Here is a 21424-nt window from a genome sequence, read left to right on the forward strand (position 1 = left end):
AAATCCTATGGACTTAGGTTGGTTTAATAGCCATAAGATAAATCCTTTAACAAGGTGACATTCCAAGTGAATGTTCTAAAGACCTTTAACCAGGCCCATTCCTAACAGTTTGGTGAAATCCTCTAACAGGGTCACATTTAACAGTGTGTTGTAAGCCTTTAACAGGGTAGGCTTTTAACAGGGCATCACTTTAGAAGAGTGAGAATCAAGTAGCATGTTACTGGTGGTTTTTCCCAAATTGGGTTTCCACATAAATCATTGTGTCATGTGTTGATCTTGGATGTTTTTTTTTTGCATATTGATTTACTGTAACTTGCTTATATGATTGATTTAAGTTTGGATGGATGAAAAGTGTATGGATTCATTAAAAGTAGTAAAAAGGTATTAATAGGGCATTTGGACCTTGAATAATTGATTCACCCCGCACCTCCCCCCCCCCCCCCCCTCTCAGTTATTCTAAAGAATTCTAACACAAGAGTATCATTTATTGTCCATACAAGCATTGCATAGAATTGAAATTGTCTGACCTATTGGTCTAGAAATGTCATACTTAGTGACCCCATTCTATAACTCCAACAACTCATCAATAAGGAGCTCAATATATACGTGCATATCGTTAACTATGTACTTACCTAGTTGAATGAACAGAAGCATTACATAATCATTATGACCATTTTGATGTGGTGTTTATAAATTAATTTAAATAACTATTAAATGAAGAAATACCTAGTACAATCATTGCCAACATTATGTGCTCCCTCTTTATGGATATCTAAGAAGAAATGTAATTATTAATAACAAGAACATGCCACACTAAGTTAACAGATCTCATATCTCTAGATGGATTGACATCGTCCATTGCCAATGAAAGCTTGAAATTACGAGGTTCTTCTTTAAAGAGTGGCCAAGTTTCTTCTATATCCTTAAATGGATAACCATCTATAGGCTTTCACATAATGTCTTGTGTCTTCTATTGTGTGCATGGTAATCCATAAAGTGTGCCAAGCTAGTGCACCTGAATATTCGTTGCATACATGGAATGATGAGAAAGTATTGAGGAACTTTGTGAGGCATGTTTATTATTATTTGATTTGATCAATATCTACTAATATGACAAATAGAGCATTCTGTTGCAAATTCCTGTTTATGATATATAATATGATCATTAGGACATGCATGTATTGTTTCATACTCAATTCCAATATCTTTCGTAATGGAAAATAATTCTCAATACGAGTGAGGTAGAATGTTTGATGATGGTAACAAACACTCACCTATCAACCTATAACAAAAAATGTAATTTATTAATATAAAGAATATTAATGGTACACTAACATAGAAGATGACAAAAATGGCATAGCTTAGCATACATGAAATTGCTACATTGGATAAACCATTCATAACCTTCAAGTTCACCAACAACAATATAACAAAGAGGAGAGTTGTTTGGGAACCTTCATATAGGGTCTTATATGCCTTCTCAAGTATAGATATATTAAGACCATCTTCATCATCATGATCAGATGCGCTAGTACTATCATCTTAATCATCTTAATCAATTGCGCCAGTACCATCTTCTTCAATCGTGCTCTCTGGCACATGATCAGTTGCGCTAATACCATCATCTTCAATTGTATTCTATGTCGCAAGATCATCTTCTTCCATGGGATCATTATCTTTAGCTTGCATATTCAGAACTCCATGTTCCTCTAGTTGGAAATCCACATTCACCAATGGACAAAAATCATGCCCCCTTCAATGTGACCATGCTTCCTACAATGTCTCTTAGTTGTTGTGATTAGAAGCCTTCAAGTCTTTAAGTCCTTACAATTTTTGCAAGGATGATAACATTTTCCATCACCTTTTCTTTTGAATTGAGACCACAATCTAGCAATTGTCTCGTTATGTTGTTTTGGGTTCATATTGTCAGGCATGGTCTCTCTTCATGGGCAAATAGTCTAGCTATAAATATATCAAATATAAACATACAAGCATTAGTAGTATCTTGTACACAATAGAAAATAATTAAATATTTCTATTTATTTAAGTTTAGTGTACTCAAAATATGGTATCAGATATTACAAAATAGTTTTATATCTAACTACATATAATCACAGTCCTTACCGCTAGAACGACAAACAAAAACTTGCAAGCCAAGATGTGGAGTTTGCAACTTAGGTAGTAGTATTATCACTTAGTCCCGCTTAGATATAGTAGATGTATGTACAAAGAATATAAGAAATAGTAAGTTAGATTATCATTCCAAAGAAAGAAAAATCAATTGATGATTAGGAAAGAGTCTCAAAGGAAAAAGTTTCATTTTATGATGCATCTTTTTGTTTGAGTTTTAGTCACATACTCGTACAATGTTTATTGACACTTGGAATAGGGATTGAGATGTATGGATTAAAATAAACCAAACTCTAAAGAAGCAAAAGATACTGGACACAAGACTGAGAAACCAAGGTAAATGAATAAATCATACACAAGTTCAAGTGACAAACTCTCTCGTCATATCTAAGATTTACTCTAGATGTATGAGAGTCGTAACATGCCAATGAAATAGTGAGCTAGGTAGGATAAAAATGATACCAACTACTAGAAGCTCCCTACAATGTAGATCTTTGATGAATACTAAATTGGGAGCGAAATTGACCATCTTCCATGTCCTACTAAGAGTAATTTGTAGATAGGGGGACACAAAGGACATTGTCAACCTAAATTGACCCACTAATGTAAGTGTTATTATCCATAAAAATATGTAAAATAGTATGATTCTTAAAAGATCTAATATTCCCATAGATGATGTGATATGATGAGAAATTATTTAATCAAGAGTCCAACAGCTTGACTGATAATGTCCTATGTTAAACCTTCTCATCATTAGTGCCCTATGATGCAAGAAGAGCTAATGATTTTGTAGACTACAAAATATCCAGGTAAACTAACCTTTCTTGCTCGAGTGAGAGATGAAGAAAAATTTAGAAAGGATGGAGATAATTTGTTAAGATTCCTCTTTCAAAATGTCACACTACTGCAACTACAATATAAGAGACTTGAATTTGATTAAGTAATCTTTTTGGCTATTAAACTATATAGGATTCAAGCTAATAAGTGAGGCTTTTAAACAATTATGACATTTATTGATCTCCCTCAATACTTAATGGAAAAAATTGAAACTTACACAAAATGGAAATGAAGACATTGTACTTCCTTCCCAAACTAGATCTTGGCAAAAATAAATCACACAAAAAGAATGGTAGATGAATGAATAGCAAAGTTGCAAGAATTTCATGGTGTGTTCGCAATGTTTTTATTAATATCTTTGCTCCTTTAACATGTGAAAAATGTCAATTAGACCTCATTTCAACATTCTTACCCCTATTTGACCAATTGAACACCTTTGACCAACCTAGTACCTTATAGGCCAAATGGTTGCATTATGGTTCATAGGCCTTATGCTTGCAGCCCAAAACATGTCAAGAACATCAACTAAATATGAAAGTAACATAAATGACCTTTCTATGTCCTTACTACAAGATTTCAACATCATTGGCCTCATTGGCCTCTTTAAAGCCTTGATGCTCCTACATTAGTTTTGTTTGTTGTCCATAACTTGAAAGTATTTATACTTGTGCTTAACAAATATGGTGAAGTTGAGTATTTTATGTCATCTTTAAAACATCATATCCTTCTAAATAGGAAATGTGAAAAAACTCATAATAATTCAACCCCTGTGGTACAACATCCACCAAAATAAATAACATTTTTGATAGTATATGGTTAGTTAAATCACATTCTTATTTCCATAAATAATATCAACTAGTTTTCCCATTCATTCATTCATTCATTTAGGTTTCAAAAGTGTTAGAGTCAATGGATGTCGTGCATCCACTTATAGTGCTCTGCATCTCTATTACCTGCATGTTTTTATTAGTGAGGATGAGGGGCCTTTCAAACCCATTTAATTAAGGAGAGTGGCTATCTAGTTCCATTAAAACAAGGAAAAGCTATAGCATTCATCATTTTGGAGAAGATGGTTCTCGAAACACTACTACAAATGGAAAGGAAAGGAATTTACACCACGTAAAATCAATCTTGCAATTATTTTCAGATAAGACTGTGAGAAAAAAATCTTCAGTATGTTGGATGATATTTTATAATCTTTCATCAAGATCACAGTAGAGAGTTCAAGGAGATAAAAAATGTGATGGATCACAATGTGATGGAAACTTTGATATAAAAAAATCTTTTGCATAGTATTTGTTCATGAGAAGTCATCATGAACACAAAATGAGAGATCCTCTAAAACATCATCAATTGATTTGGAGTTTTAAGTCATAATTTTTATGGGAGGTGGAATTGTGGAGCTTGCCATAATAGTACCTCTACACAAGTACTTGAATTTTCAATGATTTAGGTTGCCTATAGATTAAGTAGGTCCTTAAGATTATTGTAAGAATTAGGATACTATTTTTGATTTGGGGTTCTTATATATATATTCACATGGTCTAAACATTTCTATATCTATTGAGGAAAAATGCTACAAACTATAGAATTTATGGACATAACATACAATAATGCAAGAAACATTCAACTTTCATTGATTAGAATTTATTACATTAATCTTATTATTGTCACATCATTAAATCTCATATACCATCATTAGAACAACCAGGCATTACAGATTGACCAGAACTATGCATCTACAATTAGTCTTGATCAGACGATGAACAATATATATAGTGTTTAATGTTTTAGATGTGGCAAAGAAGGGCATAGATCTTTTGAATGTAGATCCTCAGAAAGTGGATAGAATAATAGAAATGTTGTGATTCAAGAAGACATTGAAAGTTCACCAAGTGGACCTGAGGTTGGAGAAAATCTGATGGTGAGAAGAACCTTATGTAATAAAAGAAGTGATGAGGAAACTATTTTAAGGAGAAGTCTTTTCAAGACAAGATGTAAGATGGCTAGAAAATGCTGCAAAGTGATCATTGACAGTGGGAGTTCTACAAATCTAGCATTAGAAGAGTTGGTTACCAAGTTGCAATTAGAGAGGCTAAAACATCCCAAACCTTATCATGTTTCATGGATCAAAGATGAGCATAAGATATTGGTAAGTGAGCAATGCCTTGTGAAATTTAAAATTGGACATTATGTTGATGAAGTTTTGTGTGATATTATGCCCATGGATTGTTGTCATATTTTGTTGGGTAGACCTTGGCAATATGACAGACATGTTGTACATGATGGAAGATTGAATCAATATACTCTTTGGGTGAATGGGAAGAAACAAACATTGTTGTCTTTAATTGAAGTTCCAGATGAGGTTAATTGTACTACTGTAAAGATTTGTATGGTTAATGGGAAACAATTTGAAAAGGAAGTGAAGAAGAATCAAGTATGTTTTGCCATAATTTCAAGAAAACAAAGTTTTGTCAATGAAGGCCAAGTGCAAGAGAATAATGCTAACTGAGTGCCAGATAGTGGTGATCGAGTGACATATGGTAGTATTGACCAAGTGCCAGAAGAAATTGCAGAATTGTTCAATGAATATAAAGACATTATTGCTGATGATCTTCCTGATGGATTTGATTCCTGGAGCAAGTTTGCCAAACAAAGCACGATATAGATTGACACCTACAGAGAATGAAGAACTTAACAAACAAGTGCATGAGTTGTTGCAGAAAGGTTTGATCAGAGAAAGCTTGAGTCCATGTGTTGTACCTGTTGTATTAGCACCTAAAAAGAATGGAGAATGTGTACTGATTCCAGAGCCATTAACAAGATAACAGTGAAATATAGGTTTCCTATGCCAAGGATGGATGACAGAATGGATTGTTTAAGTGGAGCAAAGTATTTTACCAAGATTGATTTGAAGAGTGGCTATCATCATATCAGAATCAGAGAAGGTGATGAATGGAAAACTGCTTTCAAGACAAAAGATGGCGTGTATGAATGGTTGGTTATGCCTTTTGGTTTGACTAATGCACCTAGTACTTTCATGAGGTTAATGAATGAAGTTTTGAAAAGATTTTTGGATAAGTTTGTGATTGTTTATTTGGATGATATTCTGATATTCAGTAAGACTAAGGAAGAACATCTTGAGCATATTAGACAAGTATTGCAGAGGTTGAGAGAGGAAAAGTTGTTGATTAATCTGAAAAAGTGTTCTTTTATGCAAGAGGAGATTGTGTATCTAGGATTTGCGATTTCAGTTGATGGTTTGAAGATGGATCCTGAGAAGGTTAAAGCAATTTTGGAATGGCCTACACCTAAGAATGTGAGGTAAGATCATTTCATGGTTTAGCTAGTTTTTATAGAAAGTTTATAAAGAATTTCAGTGTTGTTTGCAATGCTATGACTGAGACAATAAGGGGAGATAAAAAAGAATTCAAGTAGACACATGGAGCTGAGAAGAGTTTTGAGACTGTGAAACAAAAGGTTGCAGAATTACCGGTATTGGCTTTGCCTGATTTCAACCAAGTACTTCAAGTTGAATGTGATGCAAGTGGTAATGCAATAGGAGCTGTATTTAAGTCAAGAACGTAAGCCTATTGCTTTCTTTAATGAAAAGTTGAATGATGCTAGAAGGAAATATTCTATGTATGATCAAGAGTTTTATACTATTGTTCAAGCATTGAAGAAGTGGAGACATTATTTGATGCCTAAGGAGTTTGTGTTGTATACTGATCATAAAGCTTTACAATACTTGGGAAGTCAACATAAATTGAATCAAAGACATATGAAGTGGGTTGAATATTTGCAGAGTTTTACATTTGTGATTAAGCATAAGAGTGGAGTTACTAACAAAGTTGTTGATGCATTGAGTAGAAGACGTTCTTTGTTGACTGAAATGAAGGTTGAAGTTCTTGGTTTTGATGAGATGAAGGAGTTATACAATGCTGATCCTGATTTTTCTAAGGCATGGAGAGAGTGCAGAGCACCAAATCTGACAGATCACATAAGTAAGTATGATGAGTATTTCATTCAAGAAGGTATGTTGTTCAAAGGCATTCAATTGTGTATTCCTAGAAGTTCTATGAGGTTGAATCTAATTAAGGAAAAGCATAGTAGTGGATTAGCTGGACAATTTGGAATTGATAAGACATTGGGTTTGCTGAAAGAAAAATATTATTGGCCACAAATGTATAAGGATGTTCAAAAATTTGTAAAGAGTTGTGGAGTTTGTCAAGTTGCAAAAGGAGTGAGTCAAAATATTGGTTTGTATACACCTGTTACTGTTCTTGAGAAACCTTGGACTGACATTAGTATGAATTTTGTTCTTGGATTGCCTAAGACAATGAAAGGGTATGATTCCATATTTGTGGTAGTGGACAGATTTGCTAAGATGGCTCATTTTATACTATGTAAGAAGACATCAGATGTTGAGCATGTTGCTGAACTTTTTTTTAAAGAGATTGTGAGATTGCATGGATTACCACGAAGTATTATTTCTGATAGAGACAGTAAGTTTGTTGGATATTTTTGGAAGACTTTGTGGAAGAAGATGGGTACTGAGTTGAAGTTTAGTTCTACATTCCATCCACAAACAGATGGACAGACAAAGGTTGTGAATAGAAGCTTGGGTAATTTGCTAAGATGTTTGGTTGGGAATAAGCCAAGTAATTGGGAGATGGTATTGGCACAAGCTAAATTTGCATATAACAATTCTGTGAATAGGAGTACAGAGAAGGCACCTTTTGAGATTGTTATTGGAATGCATCCTAGAGGCATATCAAATTTGAAAGATGTTGTTGGTGAAGAAAAGAGAAGCGTTGTAGGAGAAGAATTTGCTGATTTTATGGAGTCTTTGCATAAGGAAGTGAAGTTGAGATTGGAACAAAGTAATCAGAAGTATAAAGAGAATGCTAATCAGTCTAGAAGACACCATGATTTTCAAGTTGGTGATGAGGTGATGATTCATCTGAAGAAAGGAAGATTCCCAGTTAGAACATACAGTAAGCTGAAGATGAAGAAATTTGGACCTTGTAAGATCTTGAAGAAGTTTGATAGTGGTATTGCTTATGAAGTTGAGTTACCTGATGGCATGGATATATCTCCTATATTCAATATTGTTGATTTGTATAAGTACATGAGTCAGAGGATGAAATTGTTGTACCTGATGATTATCCTAAGAAGCAAATCGAAGAGGTTGAACAGATATTGGATCAAAGAGTTGGTAAGAGCACAGGAGGAAAAGATTACTATAAATATTTGGTGAAGTGGAAGAATAGACCAGTTGAAGATGCTACATGGATTTCTCAGTCTAAGTTGGATTCAGCTCGGGGTGTGACACTTGCATGATTCAAGAGAATCATTTTTTTCCCAACCCTGGTTGTCTGATGCAGGAGCATCCTGGGTTTCTTTGTAATCCTGCACATTAGTTCATTCTACCTAGTTCCAATTGGGCCGACTTTGCTCACATTTAATTTTGGTATAATTAATTATATTTGATGAGAGCCGACTTGTGGTTTCTCTATGTTCTAGAATTATCCGTAAGCCATTTTGGCAAGTATAAGTAGGGTGTTTAGGTTTAGGGTTAGGTCAGATTTTTGGGGAGAGTTCAAAAGAAAAGAGATATGTGGATTTAAAAAGCTGATTTGGAGATCTGGAAGTTGTACATTTGTAATTGGTCGTAACCCAGAAGGACTTACAACTGGGCATGTATGCTGAATATTTGATGAATCAATAAATATATCCTTGTTCTCTCTCTCCTTGGTGTTGTTCCTCATGTTTGCTTCCATTGTGTTAACTCTTGCAGGGTGGTTTGGATAGCTAGGTGTGCCTTTGGCCCTAGTTATTCATCCCTTGCCTGCATCAAGACGTGAGTTTTATTTTTTTCTGGGCAATATATGTGAGTGTGCTTAAATTTATCACACTTGTAGCATTGTATTTTAGACATATCCTTACTCTTGTAGGTTTATTTAGAGTTATTCTTCCCCCTTTTTCGTTTGAAATTTATTTTCTTTCCTTTATTGTTTGTGTTTGCATGTAGGGCTTGTACTTCTCCCTTTTTGTTTGGACTGATCCCTCTCGTAACAAATCTTGATTCTTCTTGAATGCAGTCATTCCTAAGTTGATCAAATTTAGGTAATTTAGGTCCTGCACTAATCCCTTGAATAAAGGATTACTAAGAAGTTGGCAACACTTTTAGGGTTATCAAGGATGAATCCTTTTCATCTACATGATTTCCAATAGTTGAAAGTTGATCTTTTAACTTTGAAATTTTCATAAAATATGATGTAATTGTTTCCCCTTTATTCATCTTGATATGAAGAAGTTGTTTAAGGGTAAGAAGTTTGCATGTATTATTGATTTCATGTGTATTTTTAAGAGTCGTGAACATACCATAGGCTATTTTCAATTTTGATATAATTGGTAGTATATAATCCTTTACAATACCTATAATAATTTTCATTGCTTTATTGTTATGCCTTTTCCATATAGTTTTATATGGTTCATTGTCTGGCATGGTTTTGTCTTCTTCCACATATGATTCTAACTTGAGTTCTCAAAGAATGGCCATTATTCGAATTCTCCATGATATAGATTTTTATGTGCCTTTGAATCCATCTTCAAGTTTGACATTGTTCACCATAGTTGCACTTTTGAATAGATTTTATGTAAGTATGATATTTGAATAGTAATTTCAATATCTTATTTGAACTCTATCAGTTTAGCTCTAATAACATGTTAAGGAACTTAGATTAGAGATAGAGTTTTAATAATTCTGATATAAATTCAAGCCTTGATATATTGTGTAGTTTTGTAACTGTCTTCATCTTATCTTCAATAATGTTTAGATAACTACAATTATATATTAAAGATGTTAGTGTATATATTAATAGTGTTGTGGTATGCATTTTATTTAATGTCACTATAGATATTGATATGTCGTTCTGATTAATTTGTTCTCTGTAGAGAATCGATAACATATATATAAATTGTGATAGTCATGGCCGCATAGGGGCATGACTCTACATGGCTTATGCCATGTAGGGTCATGATCTTACGTGGTTGTGATTGTTCATCAAATATGATTAGTTAATGTTCAACCAATGTAAAATATTGGCTCAATTCATTATAATGGTTTGATCAATATTATTACAAGGCATGACTCTACATGGCCTATGCCACGTAGGGTCATGACCCTATGTGGTCATGATTGATCGGACCATTTTTATGACCTCAACCAAGATGAGGTCAGTAGGAAGAAGCATGGTCTCTCTTAACTTTTCCCTCGTCCATGATGATAATTTTCTTACAGTTATCAAGATCATTAACTTGTACAATAAATATATTATGAAGCATGAAAGGGAGATATATATATATATAGGTGGGTCCAAAACATTAGATCATGGAAAAATATGTTTAAAGTTGTGTGTAAAAAGAAAGCCAAAGATGCCAAAATGGAGGAAACAATCCTTTTTGAATCCCTCCAAGTTGCTAAAAAGGAAGTACAAGAAAATTCTACATATCACACAATTATAGACTCAATTGTTGGAATCAAGAATTATCTCATAAAAGTTTAGAATAGAAAAATCAGGGGAGCCAAGGTTAGCACTAGGATTAACTGAATCAACTTGGGTGATAGGGGATCAAAAAAACAATCCAAACCCTTAAGTTTAAAGAGACCAAGGATAAGATCAATTGTATCTGTGAAGGGGGTGACACATTGACCTTATAGGAAGATAGCTCGAGGGTCATTCATTGTTTCTACAGTGAATTATTCTCATTACAAGACTATGGAGATGGGGGGGCAAAGATAAAATTTAGAGTATCATCCCTATAAAGCTATCAGATGAAGAAGCTAATGTTATCCATACAGATATATCTGTAGAAGAGATCAAGAACACTATCCTAAAGCCTAGTAATGATATAGCCCCAAGGTTAGATGGGCTAATAGCTAAATTCTACAAAGAAAACTTGGAATGGATTAGATCAGAGTTGCTAGATATATACACTAAAGCTTTTCAATCTAGACCCTTGAGACTTGATATCAACATTGGACTCATAAAACAAATCCCCAAAGAAAGAGATAAAACCCTCATTAAAAATTGGAGTCCTATCACTTTACTAAATGTATCGTATAAGATTCTAGCTGAACATTTGGCTATTAGGATTGAAAACTTGCTCCCTAAAATTTTCAACCACACACAAACAAGATTTGTTAAAGGAAGAAACATTCTTCAAAACCTTGTTTCATGTTGGGAAGCTCTTGAATGGGTCAATTCATCAAGACAACAAGGTGGTATGCTCATCATTGATTATGAAAAAGCCTATGATAGGATAGAATGGAGCTTCATTTTAACGATGCAAGAAGCACTAGATTCTCACCTTCCTTTTGCAATATGGTATCTACTCTTTTATGTCACACAATGGCTACAATTAAAATAATTGGTTTGAGATCTGAATTTTTTTATCTATCCAGACCCATCAGGCAAAGGTGTCTTGTCGTCCCTTCCCTATTTGTTATAATTATAGACTCTCTCCACTACCTCTTAAGGGATGAGTCTCTCTCGCCTAAAGTACAGGGTATTATATTATCGAATGATGAAGAGACTTCAAACATACAATTTGTTGATGACACTAGCATCTTGATCAAGTTACAAGAGAGAAATTTGGTGTATCTCATGAATAAAGTGGACTTGTTCTATTTGGCCTCTAGTAGCGAAGTCTCCTTTTCCAAATCAATATTACTAGGGTGGGATGACAACCCACCAATGTGGTGGAAAAAATATGTTATTGGTTGGGGAGGCCCTAATAATATAGTCAAATATCTTGGCATCCCATTTGTAGTGAATTCAAATATCAATTATATGTGGCTTTCGATTAAAGAGAAGATTCTTAAAAAACTAAATGAATAAAGTAACAATTCTTTCTCTTGCTAAGAGAATGCAAGTATGCCAAAAAATCTTGTCCTTCTACTCTATTTACTTCTCCTCAACCTGGTTGTTTAACCAGAATTAATTTGGATTCTTACAAAAGATAATAAGAGATTACCTATGGTCTGATGGAAAAGGGAGTAAGAAAACCCATGTTGTTAATTGGATTGGTGTACCAAGAGCAAGGAGTTGGGAGGCATGGGGCAGAAAGACCATGGAAAAAACTTGTTAGAAACAATAATGCTCTTACACATCCTTGTAAAGCCAAATTTGGACTAGCTTCAACATATTTGATCTCCACACTATGATTGCAATGTGAAAGTTTGGGGATCAAATGTGTTTAAATCAATTTGGAAGGGATGGAGGTATGTCAGACAGTTCATTACTAAGGGATGTTCCAAAGGAAACCATTTTGTATGTGGAACTAAAAATACAGTGGCTATTATCTTGCAATACTTCAAGGTTCTTCTGCTAAGAAATGGGTAGTGAAAGGTATCAAGATTTTTTGTGAAAATATCAGAGACATAGAACTTATACCTTGGAATGTGTTGATGAAGGATTTTGTCATCCCAATCACTCTATGGAGAACCTATTATGTCTTTGGCTCTGCCCTATCTAGCCTAGGCCTTCATATAAATTGTTGCTCTCAAGAACTTTGTTCCTTTAATCTGTGTCAGCCAGACAATACTCCCCTCCACTTGGTCTAAGCTAGGTACATATATTCTTTGCTTACTCATAACATTATTAACCATTTGAACCTTGAGTGGAACCTTAATCTCTTGCCCTCTATTTTGGAGAAAGTGTTTGTATATCATTTGGATGAACCGAAGTTGTCCTACTTTCTTTGGTGCCTTCTCCTACACAAATTGCTCTTCAAAAAACTAGGAGGGGAACCCAACTTTGTCTATAGAATGGATGAATTTGTACACCTTGTTTTCTTTGACTGTACTTTTGCAAAAGAAATCTAGAGCCTTTTTGGTTTGGTTTATAATAGATTTCTTTTTGCATAATATAGTATTTGGAAGTATTGTTGATAGCAACAAATTCTATGCACCTTCTAGTCTATTTTTTCATCTATTTTGTTATGGAACATTTAGAAAATTAGGAATAATTATGTGTTTGTAGGGAAGGCTAGGTACCTTACTAGGTCTCTTTGAAGACTCATTTATACTGATGTTGCTTTGTTGGTCACAAACATTATCAAAATGAAGGAAAGTAAATTTTTGTGAATCCTAAAGAAGGCAAAGCAATAGTAGAGAAAAAGGAAATTGCATATGATTATACTGCAACCCGAGACAAAGATGATTTCGGCATTACCTACCTTGGCCTATTTCATTCAACGACTAAAGGATAGTGGACAAAGGAGTAGAGAAGGAGTTGGCACAATTGCTAGTACCTCTCACATGATGGACCAATGGATCAAAAACACAAAGATCCTCAATATTAATGTTGTCTCCTCTATCACCAATGCCTTTGATTCTGATCTACCAAATGTTGTTGATGATCTAGATGATGATTGTTTCCTTTAATATGTAGTTGCACATCCAATCTCTCTTTGATATAAAACTTTTTTTATAAGCACTAGCATCCTCTATCACTTTTCGTTCTAAGATTCCAAATTCTTACTCGATGTAACTCTGTACTTATATGAAATTCAATACAAAATAATAGACTTTTGTCTTTGAGTTTTACTTAGAAAAGAATTAGACAAATTTGATTTCCCTTCTAAAATTTGTTATGTCAAAAAATTATATTTTTACAAATAATTTTTTTAAGTTGGTGGAGCAAATTCTAGGCCTAACAATTTTTTCATAAAATATACAGCCCTAAACCATAAGGACCCTTATTTTCATAAAGAAGATTCCAAATGATTATGTAAAAATTTATTTTCTTCATAAGACATGTTCTTTTAGATAGAAGCTTAACCAAATGCTTTGTAGAACTTGTTGTACATTTAATTTCAATTTAATATATATATATATATATATAATGAACAAAATATATAAGACAAAATATTATATTAATGAGACTGCCTAATATTGTTTTTTAAACTTTTAAGCTGAAGAATAAAAAATTCAACCAATTTTAAAATATTGGCAATTTTTCAAGAATCCCCTTCGATAGACCCCAGGCCTGGACACCATACGGTCGAGAGGAAATCCGCATTATAAAAGTTTATAGAGTCATGAATCATCCTTAAGAAATTTCAGATTGATTGATACCTGAATCAAGAAGGAAAATCTTGAGGATGGCAAATTAGAGGCTTGTATCTGCTGAAGGCAAAAATCTTAAATCCACATCTCAATATCATAACTAGACTTAACGAAAATGGATATACAGACAACAGCCTGCATCCAGGAAGAGGAAAAAAACTGTAGCAGCGATAAGCCTGCTTTCTTTGGATGCTACTTGCTCCGATCCCTTAGCCCTGGTTTCGCAGGAACCAGCTACATAGGGTAAATTTTCGATTATGATTTGACATAATGGGTTTTTGTCAATTTCATCTGTTTGTTTCTAGTAATTCATTTTTCATATTATGGTTAGCAAAGGCCATACTGGATAAGTACAATTATGAAGGAATGAATTATCTCCTATATTAGAATTTAGCTGAAACTGATCCGCAAACAGTGATATTAAATCACGAAAAAATAAGTGGATCCAATTGATGATTATTGGATGCCACGACAGAATCCCATACTCAATTGTCATCCTGGCTTAGAAGATATATATATTTATTCATACTTTATGTCATATGTCTTACCCAAATCTGTATCGCATCTATTGTGCAATGCACTCCTATCTGTTTGCAGCAAGTTTGCACAGTGGAATTGTTTTTTTTGGACGAGCGATAAATCTATTTTCTGCATTTACTGAAAAATTCCGTTTGGAATTGCATTTCCTGAATTGGTTATATTAGATACGATGGAACATTTATTTCAGAAAACTGGCTTATTGATGAATCTACTTTTTAAAATATGTTACGAAAATCAGCCACTTCTCGATGATGATGACTCAAACATACATGATCCCCATCTAGATTTCGATTCATTGCATCCGTCGTATTTCTCCTCCTCTGCATCTAAGTTCAAGATCATCCGCTTGAACAATTATCTTGAATTTCTAGATCTCCCCCAATTTATTCTCAAGCGAGCCAATAGTGTCCTGCAGCGTATGGACCTTATCATCACATGATTTTCTCAATCATGGACACGACAGGACGGCATTTCTCTTGAAATATATCTTCCAATTGCAGCTTATCCTGCTTTGTAACCGTTTTCAATTTTGCCTCATGGAGCTACTTGGTGCCTTTGTGGATCTCTCATAAGCTGCCATTTTGGACGTTGTTATTGACATACTGTTTAATCCAGAACATGGGAGACCGAAACTTTTATGGATGTGCCTCTCCGGTCAAGTGTAGCTTTCACATTCATGACGTCTATGTTCAATTTTATAATTTTATCTGCTCAAAATTGACAATTTAGAAATGAATGGATCTCCTTCAAATTGTTCTCAAGTGAGTTCACATTTTTGTTCAACTTAAGATTCATAATAGGCGCTTAAATTGTTTGATCTGGACCATCACTTGCACTGTTTCTCCGAGTTCAATTGTAGCCACAACTTTTTGCTATTTGCTTATATCTTCTCAAGTCTGGTGTTACAGAATCCTGCGCACCCGAATTTCACCCTCCTGAAAAAGTATAGTAATTGCCACGCCCTCTCATATTACTATGTTTTTTAGGGTATATTACAATTTCTATGCTTTTGTCATCTATGTCTACCCTAGCACAAACACCTTAAAGTTCTTAAATGCCCAATTCTAATCTTCGGTGTCCTGGGTCATGACTAGAGCAGTTACTTTGCCACATTTGTACCGTCTGTAACCTCCTTCCATTGTTATTCTATTCCCTTGAATTCTATGTGATAGATCAATGGGGAATTCTAAAAATCACCATCATCTACCGCACATCCGGTTCAGACCAGTTCAAGGTGCAGGATTGTCTCCTTGCTTCTGTGAGCAAGAAAATATTTCTGTTTAATCATCAAGGTTTTATGTGGTTGGAAATAATCTCCATGAGTGTTCATTGTCCTTGTCTATAACATGAGTTGATACTTGCACATTCCTTGAGGCAGAGAAGTGACAGAAATTACTTACATTCTGCAGATATTTTCTATGTTGATATTTTCAGTTAATATATAATTTTGATCATATATTATGACAAAAATATATTTTTCAGGTATGGACAATTTGAGCTTTCTCTGTTTTGAGAATTATTATTTAAAAACTAAAATTGCTTCCTCTGCATACCTAATTCTAATTTATAGTGTTTTTCTCCCTGAATTTTCTAGTTTATGATAACCTTGACCACAACTGCCTTTCTATCTCATTGTCACTGCACATAACCAACCAGCAAACTAAGAAATATAAACAAGCCAGGAAAACTAGACTCCAAAATCTAATGCCTACATTTGTTTAGATTGTTGGCATATAGAGTAACTGGTCACCATCTGCATAATTGGCTAACATTTCAATTGCCTCTGTTTCTGTTAAAACATGTCACATTTATTGTGCCCGTCTCAACTCATGATTACCTTTATACTCCAAATTTGCATAATAAGCACTCCTTTAGGAAGGAAATCCATCTTGTTATTGGTTTGGAGATTCTATTCTGTTAACACGGTTGGATAAAACAGCCATGCTAATTGTGGTCCTCCTTTATTGGCATACCTAACAACTAATTTTCTGCCTTATCCCTATAGTTATTCATGAACTAGCAATAACTTTTGAAATTAGATCCTTAATAAAGATGATTTCTTTGCAATACATGAGGTTGCAGTGAAGGCCCTTTTACCTCAGCTGTGTTTGTGCTACAGTGACCTGTGCTGGTATAAGAAACAAGATTTACAGCCCCTCAATTTCTAATACTTCTGTCACTGCATAGTAACATATGCACTTAGGATTTCCTTGAGACATATTTCAAAGCTTGACTCAACATGTGGAAATTTTCATGGAAAATTGAATTCTACATGTTAATTGGTTTTTTTTTTTTTTTTTTTTTTTTTTTTCATAAACCTCTACTTAAATTCATAGTAGCATGTTACAGCTTATTGTACAGAAATAGGGAGAGGGAGAAAAACCCTAGGCTGCTTCACAATCTCAAAAGAAATCAGTCTGAGAATAAACAAAAACGAGGCTTTTAAAGGTCTTAGGCACTTAAGCACGTATATAAACTGAACATGAAAATAGACATCAAGAATTGGGGTGACAAGTGACAGAAGTTGTTTGTTTTGCCTGCCCAACTGTTCTCATCAGCATATTCTTCCCTTTAAGGTAAGCAATGCCACCTGGTTTCCTTTTTGTTCTTCCCTTATTTTTTGATGAATAAGCCTTTATCAGATTTTATTAACTAAAAAGATAATAATACACCACCCACCAAAAAAGGTGGGTAGTAGAAAGACACACTCTCAAAGTCTAGACCATAAAAAATATGAAAACATAAAAGAATGGCTAAGAGCAAAATAAATAAAGTTGTAAAGTGACAAGAGCAACACAAAGAGGGGAATCATAGTCATTAGGTTTACCCCATTTTAGGGGGGTTGGAATCATCAAATAGGCTCCCAACTAGAAAGAGCGCCTTTCTCCTCTTAGTTGTCATTAATAGGATGTCAAGCACAAATAGTGGAAATTGCCAGTTCTAAGCAAAGAACTTGTCAAAATCCAACCAACCAGGAGTACAACACCGATGAGAATAGGCAGAATGACCAAGAAGGTTTAGACCACTTGTGAGTAGCATGATCCCGAGAGCCTGAGTTTGGGATACTTGATCTCATTTGGCAGATTGAACACAGCCTTGCATATTCCCATGAGGTGGAGATATAAGGGGCCTACAAATTTGGCAATGGTATTGGGAGCATTACCCCAATGATCAAGGAGCTCTTTGTAGATGTGCAACTTCTAGTGCAACCTTGTGAGGTTAACCTTGATTTGCATAAGCGCATTAGGAGTAAAAATGTAGCTTATTATATAGAGAAAAGTGAACATCAGCCGAACATATTGAAAAGAGAGTTGATTTACTATCTTTCCAGATACTAAAGAGAATTTTTACCATTTAGGCATCGTATATTGAAACAATTAAAATGGAAGGGCTAGTCGCCCAACAAAACATATGGCACGAGAAAGGATCGTGTTGAAAAGGAATAAAAATGTCATATATCCAACTCCAAACTTTGTGAGCTCTAGTTTAGAACCAAGGTTCTTAGGAGTTTCTCATTATTGATAAAAGGACAATGGCATAGAGAACTCCTAGCCAAGTGATGAAGGCACAACTCACAAGTACAAAAGGATACAAAAAGAAAGAGACTTTCTATTATTTGAATAAAGATTCTTATTACATGCTTACCTTCAGTAAACAACCTACATGGCTCATAGGTTACAATATTATCAGGTTCTAGAAACCCTTTTTCCTACAATATCTTCCTTCCCAAAAGATTGTCTTCCCACCTTGAAGATGCATCTTAAATAACCTATTTCTGGGGTTGGAACCCAGAATGCAATTTACATTTGCTAATTTGGCAATTGAACGAGAAAAAAAAGGATTGTAATTCAGCTTTGAACCACATGCAAAATAGGCAGTTCTCAAAAAAGTGTTCCAACTTCTGAAAGGCATAACTTTTGATCCAAGACTCCGATTGATGAACTGTTTACATAGCCAGAAAGCTCATTGAGTGCTCTATAGACCTATAAATGGCATATGGCCATCCTCCCATTTTCAAGATTGTAAGGGACCGTTTAGTGCCTCAAGTTTGACTCCAAAGGTTTTTATGAAACTTGAAACTTCAATAACTTTTAAACATGATATGATTTTGACCTGATTCATTTTCCAAAATGTGTAATTCTATATGAAACAAGCTTTTGTATCCAATTATGTCCCTGTTCACCTTATAATTCAAGCCCTACTACAAAATAGCATGAATTCCCTAAAAATAGCAACTTCCTAAAAAATAGGAAATTGACCCAAAAATATAGCAATGGGTTTTGAGAGTCGAAATCTCTATTTTGCTCAAATGGGTATCCAGGAATTTAAAAACATCAAATATAAACTAGCTACAACTAGTATTTTTGGTGATGTGGGACTGCCCTGACATTGTTGGATGCTCCTACATAAGACACCCAGGGTAATTTGGAAGGTGACCCTATCACTTCTCAGTTGGTGAAAGAAAACCCAAATGATCAACCTCTACCTAGATAGCAATTTTGAGTCTTCTACAGGCATGCCCTTCCATTTCGCCAAATATTCTCCCTATTGTTTATTTCTACTACTCCTCCCCTTGAGGCTATCCAAGATTGCTTCAATATCTTCCTTCACTAAAGTAGGTTTTGGAATCTTACAGTGCTTTGTTCCACTTTGATGATATTCTATTAGATCTGCAAAGTTGAAAACAAGGGAAATATTAATTCCTTCTAGCAAATCTAACTCATATGCATTCCCTGAATCGCGCTTCTTTGAAATCTTGCAGGGACCAATCTTCTTCATTTTCAACTTATTGTCCCTTCAGAAATCTTTTGTTCCTCAAACACATCATCACCTCATCTTCAACTTCAAGCTCCTTATGTCCCCTCTTATGATCAGCCTCAACTTATACTGCTTGTTCATCTTGTTGATGTGCTCCCTTACTTCATGTAGGTTCTTGATTATGCTTTGTAAAAATATTTTGCCTTAGCACTTGTCATGCTACCCTGGTTCATCTTCGTCAATTTTGGCACAGTCTTCAGACTACCTCCATATACAATTTGGAATTTTGACCTACCAATACTCTTGTTCATTGTATTACTGTAAGCAAATTCTATTTGTGGTAGAATCAAGTCTCATCCCTTGGGTTTATCAAACAATTGTATGGATGGAAAGTTTGTCATCTTGGAGTATGTATTCGATTTTCACTGTTTCTAAGTCTTCATCAATCATGCAGCGATGACCTCTTAATTGTTAAGACCAATATATCAATTATCCTCTGTGATAAAATATACATATGCTGCAATCTTAATTATTCTCTGCAGTAATATATATACTGTGATTTCAATGCTTGTGATATAATATATATACTCGGCCAATGATCTGAAAGTTGCTGTGTCTCTTTCAGTATGATCTTTGCAGTATTTATAATACCATCCATGTTAATATGATAATAATAAAGATTGTTGTGTACATTCTGCAGTATATCTTCGATATGCATGTTGTGGTTGCTATGTATAATTGTCTTTGATATATTTCAGTGTCTTTTGCAGAATTCATTCTTTTAACATGGACAATTTTTCTTATTCTATCTTCTCTCTGAATATATGGGTATTCCTCCCGATTGGTTTAGAATTCTCTTTTCTTTATATGTTTTCGTCAGCCATAGCATAAATGCCTCGGCAAGGTCTCTAACCCATCCATGTACTATCAGTAATGTTTCTTCAATACGTGTTGATCTGCCTTCAAGCTGTTAGGCTTTATAGAAGGAACTTGACTCTGATATCATGCTCTTTTTTTCTGAGGATCACTTGCAGATGTAATAGCGCTGCCTTCTTGGTGTTTGTTTTCCAAATGCAACAATCACATATTATTATATATATGTCTATCCAACAGAAGCTATCAAACATCAATAAGCCCATACAACTTAATCAGTTCAACATATACCACCTCAAGAAATATTATAACCTGATGCTATATCATGACAAAAATCTTCTGTACAGTACTTAAACTGGTACTATACAGTAACTAGCTAGCTGAAGTACATTAGATATCTTGTAAAAAACGATATACAAAATACAGAGCCATTTCTTGCTTGATATACAACTTCAAAATTGACTGATTTCTTGAAATTTTGTGCTATGTTGTACATTTAACAAACTAAACCCAAAGGACACCCAAATCACATTTTAATCTAAGCATAAAATAACCGAAAAAAATGAAAAAGACAAGGTTGTATGGGTGTGGAGGTTCTTGGGTACTTTGACTACGGCTACGGCTACATGTGCAAGTACAACTATTTTCCAAAATAGGGGACGGGTGTGCTTGGATACCTCAATTTTTTTAATATAATTTCATATTTTATAGAAAATCTGAAAATATGAGTCATGACAATGAGTTTTCAAATCAAGAACAATGATAAAGTTTGCAGATGTTATGTATTTTTTTCAGTTTCAGATTTGCAATTGTTTGTAACAATAATATATGCTAAATGTTTATATGCATAATTGATAGGTCAAATTTTAAACATGAACAAGAAGATCAAAAATCATATAATAGTGATTAACTTCTGACTTCAACAGTGCTAAATTGTATTGTTAATCAATATTATATCAAACTTTTAAACTGATTACATATTGAATTAAGCTTGATAAACAGAAAACTGATATGCAAACAAAAAACTGAAACAAAAATCAGAAATCTTAATCAAGGTCCTTAGCTATGATGCTCCCCAAAGTACCCACTGTGTACCCCGTATTTAGGTTTATATACCCGATATGCATCCTAGGGGCATGGGTACAAGTA

At 34.2% G+C, this 21424-nt stretch overlaps 1 protein-coding gene and 1 long non-coding RNA gene across 2 annotated transcripts in view; one reads left to right on the forward strand and one right to left on the reverse strand.

Annotated features, from left to right (window-relative positions):
* LOC149553849 (uncharacterized) overlaps nt 1-21424 on the reverse strand; it is a 53320-nt gene that overhangs the window by 20834 nt on the left and 11062 nt on the right. The window lies entirely within an intron of this gene.
* The window catches only part of LOC149553850 (structure-specific endonuclease subunit SLX1-like), a 33494-nt gene continuing 26052 nt past the window's right edge, over nt 13983-21424 (forward strand). The window contains exon 1 of the mRNA XM_089789209.1: nt 13983-14347. Within this exon, the coding sequence (XP_089645335.1) occupies nt 14220-14347 (128 nt within the window). The 5' untranslated portion in view covers nt 13983-14219. The remainder of the gene's footprint in view (nt 14348-21424) is intronic.

This window comes from Cupressus sempervirens, chromosome 6 (genome assembly GCF_028749045.1).
Source record: "Cupressus sempervirens isolate cs-2001-9-10 chromosome 6, ASM2874904v1, whole genome shotgun sequence".
NCBI lineage: Eukaryota > Viridiplantae > Streptophyta > Pinopsida > Cupressales > Cupressaceae > Cupressus > Cupressus sempervirens.